We start from the raw sequence: 15,769 nt of genomic DNA on the forward strand, positions 1-15,769 counted from the left end.
CATACTTAGGCAGCCATTTGGCACTAGTTAGTTGTGGGATCTTGTTTCTGTTTGGCTTGTTTGATGTTTTAGCCTCTTGAACTTCACGTTCTGTTGGATTTTGTTATTTTGTCGGTGTTTATTAAAATAAACAACTATGTACGCATACCACGCTGCACCTTGGTCCGATCCTTTACTCAACGAACGTGACAGCTTGTCACGCCCTGGCTCTAGGGACTCTTTTATGTTGAGCCAGGGTGTGTAGAGTCTATGTGTTTATGTTCTGTGTGGGAGTTCTAGTTGTGGTATTTCTATGTTGGCCAGAGTGGCTCCCAATCAGAGGCAACGAGTGTCAGCTGTTGCTGGTTGTCTCTGATTGGGAGCCATATTTATACAGTCTGTTTCCCTTAGTGTTTGTGGGATCTTGTTTCCGTTTGGTTTGTTTCTGTGTTAACTGTAGGACTGCACGTTTCGTTTATTGTTTTGTTGATATATTATCACTAACGATAATAAAGTTAAGTATGTTCGCAACTAACGCTGCGCATTGGTCTACTCTCTACGACGAGCGTGACAGAAGATCCCACCAAAACTGGACCAAGCAGCGTGAAGAGGAGAGAGGAAGGACTTGGGATCAGTGGAGTAGGAGTCTCGACTGGGCCAAGCCAAGTGAAGAGCAGAGAGGTTGGACTATGGAGCAGTGGATTAAGAGTCTCGACTGGGCCAAGCCAAGTGAAGAGCAGAGAGGTTGGACTTTGGAGCAGTGGGGTGAGAGTCTGGCGAGAACTAGGGAGGCCTGGTCCACGGGGAGGAGAGACCCCCAGAATTTTTTTAGGGGGGGGCTCACGCCGTGGACGACGGGGCAGCAGGAGGCCGCGATGGAGCGGCCCAGCGGGTGTGCAGAGGAGGCCACCAGGTTAAGGGGGCCACTGGTCACAGAGGAGAGGGAAAGTGTGGAGGCACGGCGAGAGGTACTGGGGTGTGTTACCAGTCCGGTCCGGCCCGTTCCTGATCCCTGCGTAGGGCCAGTGGTGTGTGTCCCCAGTACGGTCCGGCCTGTTCCTGTTCCTCGCATCGAGCCTGTGGTGCGTGTCGTCAGCCCGGCCCGGCCTGTTCCTGCTCCCCGCACCGAGCCTATGGTGCGCGTCGCCAGCCCGGCCCGGCCTGTTCCTGCTCCCCGCACCAAGCCTATGGTGCGCGTCGCCAGCCCGGTCCGGCCTGTTCCTGCTCCCCACACCAAGCCTATGGTGCGCGTCGCCAGCCCGGTCCGGCCTGTTCCTGCTCCCCACACCAAGCCTATGGTGCGCGTCGCCAGTCCGGCCCGGTCTGTTCCTGCGCCCCGCACCAAGTCAGTGGTGCGCGTCGCCAGCCCGGCCCGGTCCATTCCTGCTCTCCGCACCAAGTCAGTGGTACGTTTCGTCAGCCCGGCTCGGCCTGTTCCTGCTCCCCACACCAAGCCAGTGGTGTGCGTCGTCAGTCCGGCACGGCCCGTGCCTGTTCCACCGGTGCCTGGTCCGGTACCGGTCAGCTGCTCCACGTCGGAGCTAGAGCAATCCGCTCCACCAGTGTTCAGTCCAGCTCCGGCCAGCAGGGCCAGACCGGACCAGGGGTACTGTGGGGGGTTAGAGAGGGAGTGGGGATCATGCCCAGAGCCGGATCCGCCGCCAAGGCGGAGTGCCCACCCGGTCCCTCCCCTGTGGTGTTCTGTTGGCGCGGTCGGAGTCCGCGCCTTTGGGGGGGGGTACTGTCACGCCCTGGCTCTAGGGACTCTATATGTTGAGCCAGGGTGTGTAGAGTCTATGTGTTTATGTTCTGTGGGGGAGTTCTAGTTGTGGTATTTCTATGTTGGCCAGAGTGGCTCCCAATCAGAGGCAACGAGTGTCAGCTGTTGCTGGTTGTCTCTGATTGGGAGCCATATTTAAACAGTCTGTTTCCCTTAGTGTTTGTGGGATCTTGTTTCCGTTTGGTTTGTTTCTGTGTTAACCGTAGGACTGCACGTTTCGTTTATTGTTTTGTTGATATATTATCACTAACGATAATAAAGTTAAGTATGTTCGCAACTAACGCTGCGTATTGGTCTACTCTCTACGACGAGCGTGACACAGCTCCGCTCCACAGTGCACATAAATCATGTCCATAAATGCACACAACTTCAATTTCACTCAGTTGACAACCTGCCTGCCAGCTCTAATCCATGGGTCAGTGTAGAGGTCTAATGTAGCAAGCAGATCCAGTATATTAGATTGCCCTAAAATTCAAAGTGGAAGGGTTAAAGGGGCAATCTGCGATTTCTACATCAATTTTTGGGCTTTTGTATTAATGATACATCACCATTGATTCTTGAAGAACACTGTCTTAGTGTGCACCAACACATTCCAAAACATAAGGTTGTTTTTACTCCATTGTTTGTAAACAATGTAATAGTAAATAAAACACTATATAGTTTAAAAACATTGCTTCCATTGTTTTGTCTAGGGATGTAAGAGTAGTTATGGACAGTTAAACATTTAGTGGAGCTGGTCCAACTGGAGGTGTCCCAAAAAATACATGTATCCCACTCCCTAACCGTAAAAATATTTTCACATGACACTCCCCCATCATAATATTTACTCAAAAAAGAATGATTACCACCACAAATAGCAAAGACTATAGCAACCCTGTGTTTATAAACGTGGATATCGACTTGACCACTTCAGCATTTGTGGCACAGTCGATGCCACGCAGGACTATGGACTAGAAGGTTGAGGGTTCGCCGACCACCACAGACGAACTAACTCTCCCTGCCTGTTTCATTACAATACGATTCGAGCCGGCTGCAGACACTGATCAGCTAGGTGGAAATCCGATTTTCAACATTTTGATGCTATATTTATAATTTGGCCTATACTGAATAAAATACACTGCTCTAAAAATTAAAGGGAACACTTCAACAACACAATCTAACTACAAGTCAATCACACTTCTGTGAAATCAAACTGTCAACTTAGGAAGCAACACTGATTGACAATACATTTCACATGCTGTTGTGCAAATGGAATAGACAACAGGTGGAAATTATAGGCAATTAGCAAGACACCCCCAATAAAGGACTGGTTTTGCAGGTGGTGACCACAGACCACTTCTCAGTTCCTATGCTTCCTGGCTGATGTTTTGGTCACAGTAATACAGAAATATCTCATTTACATAAGTATTCACACCCCTGAGTCAATACGTGTTAGAATCACCTTTGGCAGCGATTACAGCTGTGAGTCTTCCTGGTTAAGTCTCTAAGAGCTTTGCACACCTGGATTGTACAATATTTTCCCATTATTCTTTTCAAAATTCTTCAAGCTCTATCAAGTTGGTTGTTGATCATTGCTAGTCAGCCATTTTCAGGTCTTGCCATAGATTTTCAAGCAGATTTAAGTCAAAACTGTAACTCGGCCACTCAGGAACATTCACTGTCTTCTTGGTAAGCAACTCCAGTGTAGATTTGGCCTTGTGTTTTAGGTTATTGTCCTTCTGAAAGGTGAATTAATTTGCCAGTGTCTGGTGGAAAGCAGACTGAACCAGGTTCTCCTCTAAGGTTTTGCCTGTGCTTAGCTCCATTCTGTTTCTCTTTCATCCTGAAAAACTCCCCAGTCCATAACAATTACAAGCATACCCATAACATGATGCAACCACCACTATGCTTGAAAATATGGAGAGTGGTAGTCAGTAATGTGTTGGATTGGATTTGCCCCAAACATAACACTTTGTATTCAGGACAAAAAGTTAATTGCTTTGCCACAATTCTTGCAGTTTTACTTTAGTGCCTTGTTGCAAACAGGATGCATGTTTTGGAATATTTATCTTCTGTACAAGCTACCTTCTTTTCACTCTGTCAATTAGGTTAGTACTGTGGAGTAACTACAATGTTGTTGATCCTATCCTCAGTTCTCTCCTATCACAGCCATTCAACCCTGTAACTGTTTTAAAGTCACCATTGGCCTCATGGTGAAATCCCTGAGCGGTTTCCTTCCTCTCCGGCAACTGTATCTTTGTAGTGACTGGGTGTATTGATACACCATTTAAATCAATAACTACTCCATGCTCAAAGGGATATTCAATGTCTGTTTATTTAATTTTTTACCCATCTACCAATAGGTGCCCTTCTTTGCGAGACATTGGAAAACCTCACTGGTCTTCATGGTTGAATCTGTGTTTGAAATTCACTGCTTGACTGAGAGACCTTATACAGTTGATGTCGGAAGTTTACATCCACCTTAGCCAAATACATTTAAACTCAGCTTTTCACAATTCCTGACATTTAATCCTAGTAAAAATTCCCTATCTTAGGTCAGTTAGGATCACCACTTTATTTTAAGAATGTGAAATGTCAGAATAATAGTAGAGAGAATGATTTATTTCAGCTTTTATTTATTTCATCACATTCCCAGTGGGTTAGAAGTTTACATACAATCAATTAGTAATTGGTAGCATTGCCTTTAAATTGTTTAACTTGGGTCAAACGTTTCGGGTAGCCTTCCACAAGCTTCCCACAATAAGTTGGGTGAATTCTGGCCCATTCCTCCTTACAGAGCTGGTGTAACTGAGTCAGGTTTGTAGGCCTCCTTGCTCGCACACACTTTTTCAGTTCTGTCCACAAATGTTTTATAGGGTTGAGGTCAGGACTTTATAATAATAATAATAATATGCCATTTAGCAGACGCTTTTATCCAAAGCGACTTACAGTCATGCGTGCATAAATTTTTGTGTATGGGTGGTCCAGGGGATTGAACCCACTACCTTGACATTACAAGCGCCGTGCTCTACCAGCTGAGCTACAGAGGACCACAGTCTTTGTGATGGCCAATCCAATACCTTGACTTTGTTGTTCTTAAGCCATTTTGCCACAACTTTGGAAGTATGCTTGGGGTCATTGTCCATTTGGAAGACCCATTTGCGACCAAGCTTTAACTTCCTGACTGATGTCTTGAGATGTTGCTTCAATATATCCACATAATTTTCCTTCCTCATGATGCCATCTATTTTGTGAAGTGCACCAGTCCCTCCTGCAGCAAAGCACCCCCACAGCATGATGCTGCCACCCCCGTGCTTCACGGTTGGGATGGTGTTCTTCGGTTTGCAAGCGTCCCCCTTTTTCCTCCAAACATAACGATGGTCATTATGGCCAAACAGTTCTTTTTTTGTTTCATCATACCAGAGGACATTTCTCCAAAAAGTAAAATCTTTGTCCCCATGTGCAGTTGCAAACCGTAGTCTGGCTTTTTTTGTGGCGGTTTTGGAGCAGTGGTTTCTTCCTTACTGAGCGGCCTTTCAGGTTATGTCGATATAGGACTTGTTTTACTGTGGTTATAGGTATTTTTGTACCTGTTTCCTCCAGCATCTTCACAAGGTCCTTTGCTGTTGTTCTGGGATTAATTTGCACTTTTCGCACCAAAGTCCATTCATCTCTAGGAGACCGACCGCGTCTCCTTCATGAGCGGTATGACGGCTGAGCGGTATGACGGCTGCGTGGTTCCATGGTGTTTATACTTGCGTACTATTGTTTGTACAGATGAACGTGGTACCTTCAGGCGTTTGGAAATTGCTCCCAAGGATGAACCAGACTTCTACAGCTATGACATCATTTTCTGGAATTTTCCAAGCTGTTTAAAAGGCACAGTCAACTTAGTGAATGTAAACTTCTGACCCACTGGAATTGTGATACAGTGAATTATAAGTGAAATAATCTGTCTGTAAACAATTGTTGGAAAAAATACTTGTGTCATGCACAAAGTAGATGTCCTAACCGACTTGCCAAAACTATAGTTTGTTAACAAGAAATTTGTGGAGTGGTTGAAAAACAAGTTTTAATGACTCCAACCTAAGTGTATGTAAACTTCCGACTTCAACTTTAGATAATTGTATGTGTGGGGTACAGAGATGAGGTAATTCAAAATCATGTTAAACACTTTTATTGCACACAGAGTGAGTCCATGCAACTGATGATGTGACTTGTTAAGCACATGTTTCCTCCTGAACTTATTTAGGCTTGCCATAACAAAGAGGTTGAATACTTATTGACTCAAGACATTTCAGCTTTTCATTTGTAATTCATTAGAAACATTTTGAAAAACATAATTTCACTTTGACATTATGGGTGTAGGCCAGTGACAATTTTAAATCCAGGCTGTAACACAACAAAATGTGGAAAAACTCAAGGGGTGAATACTTTTCTGAAGGCCCTGTATATCTAGACGTGTTGAATGAACTTCAAGTATCTACTAAATTAGTTTTGCAGCAACACAATTCAAAAGGAAGGCTACAGCTACATTTTTTTCAGTTTTACTGTTTGCAATTCACTAATTATCCTTTTGATTCCCATGATTCAATTCACTAATTAACCTTTTGATTCCCATGATTCAATTCACTAATTATCCTTTTGATTCCCATGATTCAATTCTCCGCGATTTAACCGAACCCCAACTACTACAATGGCGAAGCACATTATTCAATTTGTCAAAAATAATAGTTTAAAAATAGTAGTTTCATATTAATTAAATGAATCACTATTTTATTTTTTATTTGTTTTGCTATTTTGAGAAATGTGAAGAGGGGCAACCGTCATATAGTACATTTAATGTGTAATAAAATAATAAAAGTGTGTGGTCCAATTGGCCCAGCATCTTCAGGGTTAGGGGAGGGTTTGGCCGGCTGGGATGTCCTTGTCCCTTTTGCAATTATGTTAGCACAGCTGAAAACTGTTGTGCTGATTAAAGAAGCAATAAAACTGGCCTTCTTGACACTAGTTGAGTATCTGGACCATCAGCAATTGTGGGTTCGATTACCAGCTCAAAATGGCCAGAAACAAAGAACTTTCTTCTGAAACTCGTCAGTCTATTCTTGTTCTGAGAAATGAAGGCTATTCCATGTGAGAAATTGCCAAGAAACTGAAGATCTCGTACAACGCTGTGTACTACTCCCTTCACAGAACAGAGCAAACAGGCTCTAACCAGAATAGAAAGAGGAGTGGGAGGCCCCGGTGCACAACTGAGCAAGAGGACAAATACATTAGTGTGTCTAGTTTGAGAATCAGACGTCTCACAGGTCCTCAAACTGACAGCTTCATTAAATAGTACCCACAAAACACCAGTCTCAACGTCAACAGTGAAGAGGCGACTCCGGGATGCTGACCTTCTAGGCAGAGTTGCAAAGAAAATATCTCAGACTGGCCAATAAAAAGAAAAGATGGGCATGATGTAAAAAGTGTCATTACATATTTGGATGTGCTATTCACTGAACTCAACTGTGTTTACAGTATGAGCGGTCGTGAGTAGATGCACTTGTTTTGAGATCAAAGCGAGAGCTGCAAGTAGCCACGTGTGCACATTTAGTTCATATCCTTTGCTAGTTAGTGAGTTATTAGCCCAGTTATAGATCATTTGTAGTCAGCAATAGGGGAGGGATTGCTTCCTACAAGAGCACAACACGTATACATTTCTAGACATCTTTGAAAAGCAAGTCAGGTAAAGAGCTTTATTTTCCTGTCTTAAAGGGGCAGTGTTGTATTTTGAGACAGGCTTGAATAAGCTAAGTAGCCAATAGGCAGAGGGTAGCATAATTTGTCTGATTCTCTGTAATAATGGTTTAAGAATAATAATGCATTTTATTTTGTAAAGTGGTTTCTTGCATCAAACAACAAAATGTTCAGTCACCTCCTTGTCTGAAGGGCAAGTGGATAAACAGGTTAATGTCAAGCCCTGCATGTTTTTTTCAAAAGTCTCATGGAATGTAGGCCTACATTGAACACCACACATTGGTTGCTGAATGAAAGAACAGCTATTTACATGTTAAAATGTTATGTAATCCTTTTCCCCCCCATTGTTTTTGATGGTAGGCCACTCTGGTAGGCCTACATTGTGATCACGTAGCCTACTTGGCCATTGTTAAAAACAGTAAATGAATGTGGGTACAGCCTCAGTGTTCACAGTAAACGCACGCCAGAAGTTGCACAGAATGTTTTTACAACGTTCAGGTTTGTGCTCAGCAGACCTGAAATTTGCTGTCCCAATTTTCTTTTGATGGAACATTGATGGAGAGTAATGGCTGGTTAGGGGATGCAGCTTGCTGATCACAGCGGTCACACGTCATATTGGATGAAGCATTCATTTCCGATATGACGTCACGCTCTGAACTCTGTTTGATATTCTCATTCTGATAGAACAGTGTTAAGTTCATGTTTTAAGTATCTCTACATATTTCTGTTATTACGGTGCTATCACTCTGTTATTAATATGCCTGTACGGTAGTCTCACTGTCGAAGGACCTGGCCTGAGTGCAATGGCAACCGTGTGCTGTGGAAATACGGTTTAGTAAACACGGTTAAACTTTTACCAAGTCGTCGTGTCATTTTAAGGTAAACATTGGTAGCGGAGGATGGTTAATAACTACACTGTGCCACCTGGCTTCGACGAGAAGAGGTCATGTGAGAGTTAGAATAATTAACTTGGAATCTGGACACGGGTTAACACGCGTTACTAATCTGGACGAGAAAAAGCAAGCACTTGCGGTGGAATTATCGCTCGAGGGAAGAGCGAGAGATACAGCGCTGGAAATATCCATGGGAACTTTGATCAGAGCACTGGAAATATCCATGGGAACTTTGATCAGAGCACTGGAAATCTGTGTTTCTTAAAAGAAGCGAAAGCCTACGAGGCATATTCAAACTTTGACGGTGTTACTAGAGACATTTCGGTTGCAATGACGGACTACATCATTGATTTCGAACAGAGGTCTAACAGGATTATATCTAATAAGATGCGCAAGTACAACATGGTTTCCCCCGGATGCAGTGTTAGCTTTCCAAGTTGCTAGATACTGCCTGTCTGGATGGTAGGGAGAAACAGTTGGCTTTGACCGCTTGTACTGCGCTGACTTTCGCGTCAATGAAGTCGGCACTAAAAATACTTTGTTTTGTGAGAAGACGTCCCTCGCGCCAATAACAGATGGAATGCATGCGAGTGACGTGGCATATTACACTGAGCTGCAGAGAAAAGGCCCCAACAGGTCACATTCTCAAGACAACCAGATGAGGGCGCCATTGCCCGGTCGGGAAATCCACTGGACAGGTATGGAAGGAGATCAAAATGTGCCATTTGTCAAAGCTCTTAGCATCGGGTTAAAGACTGTCCTCGTAAAAAATGAACACGTTAAAACTAACAGAGGAACATGTAAAAACACAAGTGATGGAGCAGTGTAACATCACACTGTTTCAAACGAATCTGCTTCTGATACTGAGATCTTTACAGTTGAATCCTTAGGATCTGCTGTGATTGATACTGCACAGTGTGTGGTCCAAAATGGCTTGATAGCCATGTCAGTGAACTAAATATGAAAGTACAACATTTGATTGACACACCGAGCAACAGAGCTTTCAAATTTGGAGATGGGAGAATCGTCCATTCTACCAAGAGAGTCAAGGTACCAGCAAAAATTGGTCAGACTAAGTGTCACATTGAAACAGAGGTGGTCCCTGTAGATATCCCCTTACTATTAAGCAAAGCTTCCCTGAAGAAGGCAGAGGCTGTACTAGACATAAAAAATGACAAGGCAGTGATGTTTAAACAACCAGTGACCTTTGAACTTACTACCTCAGGACACTATTGTGTAAACATTTTAGACAAAAGACATCACACAGAGTCCATGTAAAAAAACGAGATTGACGGACACAGAGCACATGGAGATTCTGACAGTCACAGAGAACATGAACACAGAGGGAAAAACACAAAGTATTGTTAAAACCTCAAACAGTTTGGACATGCTACAAGTTGACAGACTTCAGAAATTACTCAAGCAGTTCTGGGAATAATGACGACAGTATTTCCATTCTACGGTAGTGTTATGTGAATTATTTAACAAACTATTTTAGTGTCTCTGTGCGTCTCCCAAAAGGTTGTAAGTCTTTTGGGATTTAAGTAACGGCCAGAGTCCCGGTCTGCATAGTCAGAGATATTTATTCATTGAGAATTCTGCCATCACAATTTCAGAGTCCATCTTTTATACTCATACGTCATACAAAAAGAAATCCCTCCCCTCTGTAGGCGGGCTGTAGTTTTCCACTCTAAAACTGCTTTACTGACCTTCAGTTCACACACACACACACATATACACACCTGCATACACACATACATACACACACACACACACATATCCTACTCCCTGCTTTACTCAGTTATTGCCACAATATTCTGCACCATGTTTTCATAACAGTTTCTCCCCTCCCTAAATTGGGAGGCCTCTTTATCTTAGTTTCTCAGTTGTCTTTGTTGTCTGGCCTAACTCTTACTCACATTGCTAAATAGTGGCTCAATGCCATAGCCTTTACTGGTCCTACACTCACACATTTCTAACACATTATACACAGTTTCAGGGTGTAATAATTAGTCATTAATAATTAATCTATCAGGTAGATAGTTGACAGTTGTGAGACATGCCAGAAGAACAGCAAACCTAAGCCCAGACCAGCTGTTGGTTTGTGTTAGATTAATTTGGATTTTAAGAATAATGAGTAAAGGATTTTACCCCAAACACAGTATAAATGTTAGAATTATCATGTAGTGTCAACCCACTAACAGAGGGGGCGGTACTAAACATTCAAGGGGGAAGGCGGAAACTGTTTAGAAAAGTCACCTAAAGGTGGGAGGAGTCAAGTCCAGGAGGTATAAAATCGTATGTTTGGGTCTTTGGCCCCAGAGCTCTCCATGAATAAATATACAGATAAATACTTGTGGGTTGTGGACCTTGAATCATTGATGATTAAAACCAGAGCCTTACGACCTCTGGTAATGATTCAAGCTTAGGTTGAAATTAGAGATAGAAATTCACATGACAGATTGGTCCTAAATAAAATCAATAGCGGAGCTTTTTGAGCTTTATGTGTCTCATGTCTTCACTGTTCTTTCATGCTCAATGATGCACCTGGCCTCTCCACTGTCTATCAGCTATTCCTCTATGTTCTTGTGGATTTATATAGAAAATTGGTGCAGATTTTATTGATTTTATGTATGGTATGATTGCTAGTTAGCCTATTGCAGATCTGGACAAACAATCCACCTACCATTATAGTCACTATGGATAGAGGGTAGTATAGAGTGGACTGTATCATAAGCGTAGTGCATATGGGAACTACCAAAACACCTTGATGGGCTAGCATTACATTTTACATTTTAGTCATTTAGCAGACGCTCTTATCCAGAGCGACTTACAGTTAGTGAATACATTTTTATTTTATTTTTATACTGGCCCCCGTGGGAATCAAACCCACAACCCTGGCGTTGCAAACGCCATGCTCTATCAACTGAGCTACATCCCTGCCGGCCATTCCCTCCCCTACCCTGGACGACGCTGGGCCAATTGTGCGCCGCCCATGAGTCTCCCGGTCGCGGCCGGCTGCGACAGAGCCTGGATTCGAACCAGGATCTCTAGTGGCACAGTTAGCACTGCGATGCATGATGCATGATGCATGATGGGCTTTTTTGTACGAATTAAGTGTGAGATTGTGTTGTCAGCTTGCATACAGTCTCTTAATTCGTACAAAAAGTATTTCAGCAGATTTTGTGCATTTTTGTGTGGCCTAATTTGTGTGAAAATACAAATTTTTTTTTTGCGACTTAAGTCAAAGGAAAATACATTTTTTGGGGGGGAAAACTTCGGAATCAATCTTTTGAAAGTTATTAAAGCAATGCATGATGGGCAATGGTGTTCTACACTGCCTTTTGTTTGTGTGCCACATTTATTTATATAAAAAAAATGAACATGTTAACAACCCAATATTGTTAATCAACCAGGTTGTCACCTCAATAATTATAATATAATAGTAGCTTTATGTTGTTTTAATTTATTTATGCCAATACTGTTTCCTATGCTTGTTTTCACTTAATACTTTGGGATACTGGTGCACTTGTAGTCAGAAAGGACCTTTTTTCTACTGTTGCCTACGATTTAGTTCATAATGCATTTCATATTTCACATTACACCAAACTTCAGACGGCCCTGTATATGTGCTTTCTTGAGCAGGGGGACCTTGCGGGCGCTGCAGGATTTCAGTCCTTCACGGCGTAGTGTGTTACCAATTGTTTTCTTGGTGACTATGGTCCCAGCTGGTCCCAGCTGCTTTGAGATCATTGACAAGATCCTCCCGTGTAGTTCTGGGCTGATTCCTCACCGTTCTCATGATCATTGCAACTCCACGAGTTGAGATCTTGCATGGAGCCCCAGGCCGAGGGAGATTGACAGTTCTTTTGTGTTTCTTCCATTGACGAATAGTCGCACCAACTATTGTCACCTTCTCACCAAGCTGCTTGGCGATGGTCTTATAGCCCATTCCAGCCTTGTGTAGGTCTACAATCTTGTCCCTGACATCCTTGGAGAGCTCTTTGGTCTTGGCCATGGTGGAGAGTTTGGAATCTGATGGATTGATTGCGTCTGTGGACAGGTGTCTTTTATACAGGTAACAAGCTGAGGTTAGGAGCACTCCCTTTAAGAGTGTGCTCCTAATCTCAGCTCGTTACCTGTAGAAAAGACACCTGGGAGCCAGAAATCTTTCTGATTGAGAGGGGGTCAAATACTTATTTCCCTCATTAAAATGCAAATCAATTTATAAAATTTTTGACATGCGTTTTTTCTGGATTTCTTTGTTGTTATTCTGTCTCTCACTGTTAAAATAAACCTACCATTAAAATTATAGACTGATCATTTCTTTGTCAGTGGGCAAACGTACAAAATCAGCAGGGGATCAAATACTTTTTTCCCTCACTGTATATACACACATATATACATACATGCACACATACATATACAATTGGAGCATGGCGCTTGTAACGTGGGTTATGATCCCCGGGACCACACATACTGTGGGGAAAAAAAGTATTTAGTCAGCCACCAATTGTGCAACTTCTCCCACTTAAAAAGATGAGAGAGGCCTGTAATTTTCATCATAGGTACACGTCAACTATGACAGACAAATTGAGGAAAAAAAATCCATAAAATCACATTGTAGGATTTGTAATGAATTTATTTGCAAATTATGGTGGAAAATAAGTATTTGGTCACCTACAAACAAGCAAGATTTCTGGCTCTCACAGACCTGTAACTTCTTCTTTAAGAGGCTCCTCTGTCCTCCACTCGTTACCTGTATTAATGGCACCTGTTTGAACTTGTTATCAGTATAAAAGACACCTGTCCACAATCTCAAACAGTCACACTCCAAACTCCACTATGGCCAAGACCAAAGAGCTGTCAAAGGACACCAGAAACAAAATTGTAGACCTGCACCAGGCTGGGAAGACTGAATCTGCAATAGGTAAGCAGCTTGGTTTGAAGAAATCAACTGTGGGAGCAATTATTAGGAAATGGAAGACATACAAGACCACTGATAATCTCCCTCGATCTGGGGCTCCACGCAAGATCTCACCCCGTGGGGTCAAAATGATCACAAGAACGGTGAGCAAAAATCCCAGAACCACACGGGGGGACCTAGTGAATGACCTGCAGAGAGCTGGGACCAAAGTTACAAAGCCTACCATCAGTAACACACTACGCCGCCAGCCAGACACTACGACTCAAATCCTACAGTGCCAGACGTGTCCCCCTGCTTAAGCCAGTACATGTCCAGGCCCGTCTGAAGTTTGCTAGAGTGCATTTGGATGATCCAGAAGAGGATTGGGAGAATGTCATATGGTCAGATGAAACCAAAATATAACTTTTTGGTAAAAACTCAACTCGTCTTGTTTGGAGGACAAAGAATGCTGAGTTGCATCCAAAGAACACCATACCTACTGTGAAGCATGGGGGTGGAAACATCTTGCTTTGGGCCTGTTTTTCTGCAAAGGGACCAGGACGACTGATCCGTGTAAAGGAAAGAATGAATGGGGCCATGTATCGTGAGATTTTGAGTGAAAACCTCCTTCCATCAGCAAGGGCATTGAACATGAAACGTGGCTGGGTCTTTCAGCATGACAATGATCCCAAACACACCGCCCGGGCAACGAAGGAGTGGCTTCGTAAGAAGCATTTCAAGGTCCTGGAGTGGCCTACCCAGTCTCCAGATCTCAACCCCATAGAAAATCTTTGGAGGGAGTTGAAAGTCCGTGTTGCCCAGCGACAGCCCCAAAACATCACTGCTCTAGAGGAGATCTGCATGGAGGAATGTGCCAAAATACCAGCAACAGTGTGTGAAAACCTTGTGAAGACTTAAAGAAAACGTTTGACCTGTGTCATTGCCAACAAAGGGTATATAACAAAGTATTGAGAAACTTTTGTTATTGACCAAATACTTATTTTCCACCATAATTTGCAAATAAATTCATTAAAAATCCTACAATGTGATTTTCTGGAAAAAAAATTCTCATTTTGTCTGTCATAGTTGACGTGTACCTATGATGAAAATTACAGGCCTCTCTCGTCTTTTTAAGTGGGAGAACTTGCACAATTGGTGGCTGACTAAATACTTTTTTCCCCACTGTATGTAAAACATTTATGCGCACATGACATGACTGTAAGTCGCTTTGGATAAAAGCGTCTGCTAAATGGCATTATTATTATTATTATTATTATTATTATTATTATAACATTCCCTTACATTTCTCCAGACTCATCCAGCTGTTTACCAAAATAGTGATTACCCCATTAAATATTTAGTTGTACGTCTTCAAACAGCTGCAGTAGCCGTGACAATAACATCCTTCATCCAGCTCTTTAAACGTGTTTATGAATCCCCACGGCATAAGGCTATTACTGTGTAATAATAATAATAATAATGAAACATTACTTTGACTTAAAAACCGTTGGAACTGGCACAACTAAGATATCTCAATACGTGTGCTGCTCATATATAATTACAAAACAATCTGAAAATATCTTCATCGTATTAAAAACTTACCAATGTCTCTGAGTGCAGCGATGATCAGAATAAATAACCAGTAAGACATCTCTAATCGTTTGATGGGAACAATTTCGACTTTCCCACGGCGACTTTTTATTATTTCCACGGATCTCCAATGTCGGCTACGGATAATGGGTGTACCTTTACACTTCTTAGAAACAACGAAATGTTCAACCAGAGACCGCCATGGCATCCTATCCTGGTACAGATGGAAAACGGGAACACGTCATCCTATGTCTGTGGTTAGCTAGAGGGGCCATTTAGCTCCAACAGGTTATAAACAGCCGGATTCATACTCGCGTGTAGATGAATCATGTCGCGTGTATACTAGAATAATCTTGACCGATCGTTGCCTAGTCATCCTGTTTCCCCTAATTAAGCAATTGTTCGTAATATGGTTGTTTTTGGTTAAGCAACAAGTAGGCTAGTGTTGGTAAAGTAGGGTTTACTTTAAAACACTAAAGTGCATTATGGGTAACGTAGTAAGTTAACTTTGGTTTTTGATGGAATTGTTGTAATATAATAATAATAATAATATGCCATTTAGCAGACGCTTTTATCCAAAGCGACATACAGTCATGCGTGCATACATTTTTGTGTATGGGTGGTCCCGGGGATCGTGTTGTGTGACAGATGTAGCCAAACAGTGAGCCAGGGTCTTTTTGCTCCCTTAGCCCACCCTTATAAAACCCTTTTTACGACTGATTAATCACTGTCATACCTTATAGGGTCCAGAGTTTTCCTGGTTAGGTTAACAGATAAGGAAAAACTCTGGGCCCCAAGGGGTAAAAATCCCCCCACTCTGGGACCTAAATTGCCCCCCCACTCTGGGACCTATGGTGCCACCAGTCTGCTTGCAGCTATCAGTTATCGTCAGGTTTGTGTATG

At 42.7% G+C, this 15,769-nt stretch overlaps 1 protein-coding gene across 1 annotated transcript in view; it reads right to left on the bottom strand.

Annotated features, from left to right (window-relative positions):
* LOC123491416 (CD276 antigen-like) overlaps window positions 1-15,212 on the bottom strand; it is a 69,717-nt gene extending 54,505 nt beyond the window's left edge. The window contains exon 1 of the mRNA XM_045222135.1: window positions 14,879-15,212. Within this exon, the coding sequence (XP_045078070.1) occupies window positions 14,879-15,074 (196 nt within the window). The 5' untranslated portion in view covers window positions 15,075-15,212. The remainder of the gene's footprint in view (window positions 1-14,878) is intronic.
* Between the last annotated feature and the right edge of the window lie 557 nt (window positions 15,213-15,769).

Source organism: Coregonus clupeaformis, chromosome 8, assembly GCF_020615455.1.
Source record: "Coregonus clupeaformis isolate EN_2021a chromosome 8, ASM2061545v1, whole genome shotgun sequence".
NCBI lineage: Eukaryota > Metazoa > Chordata > Actinopteri > Salmoniformes > Salmonidae > Coregonus > Coregonus clupeaformis.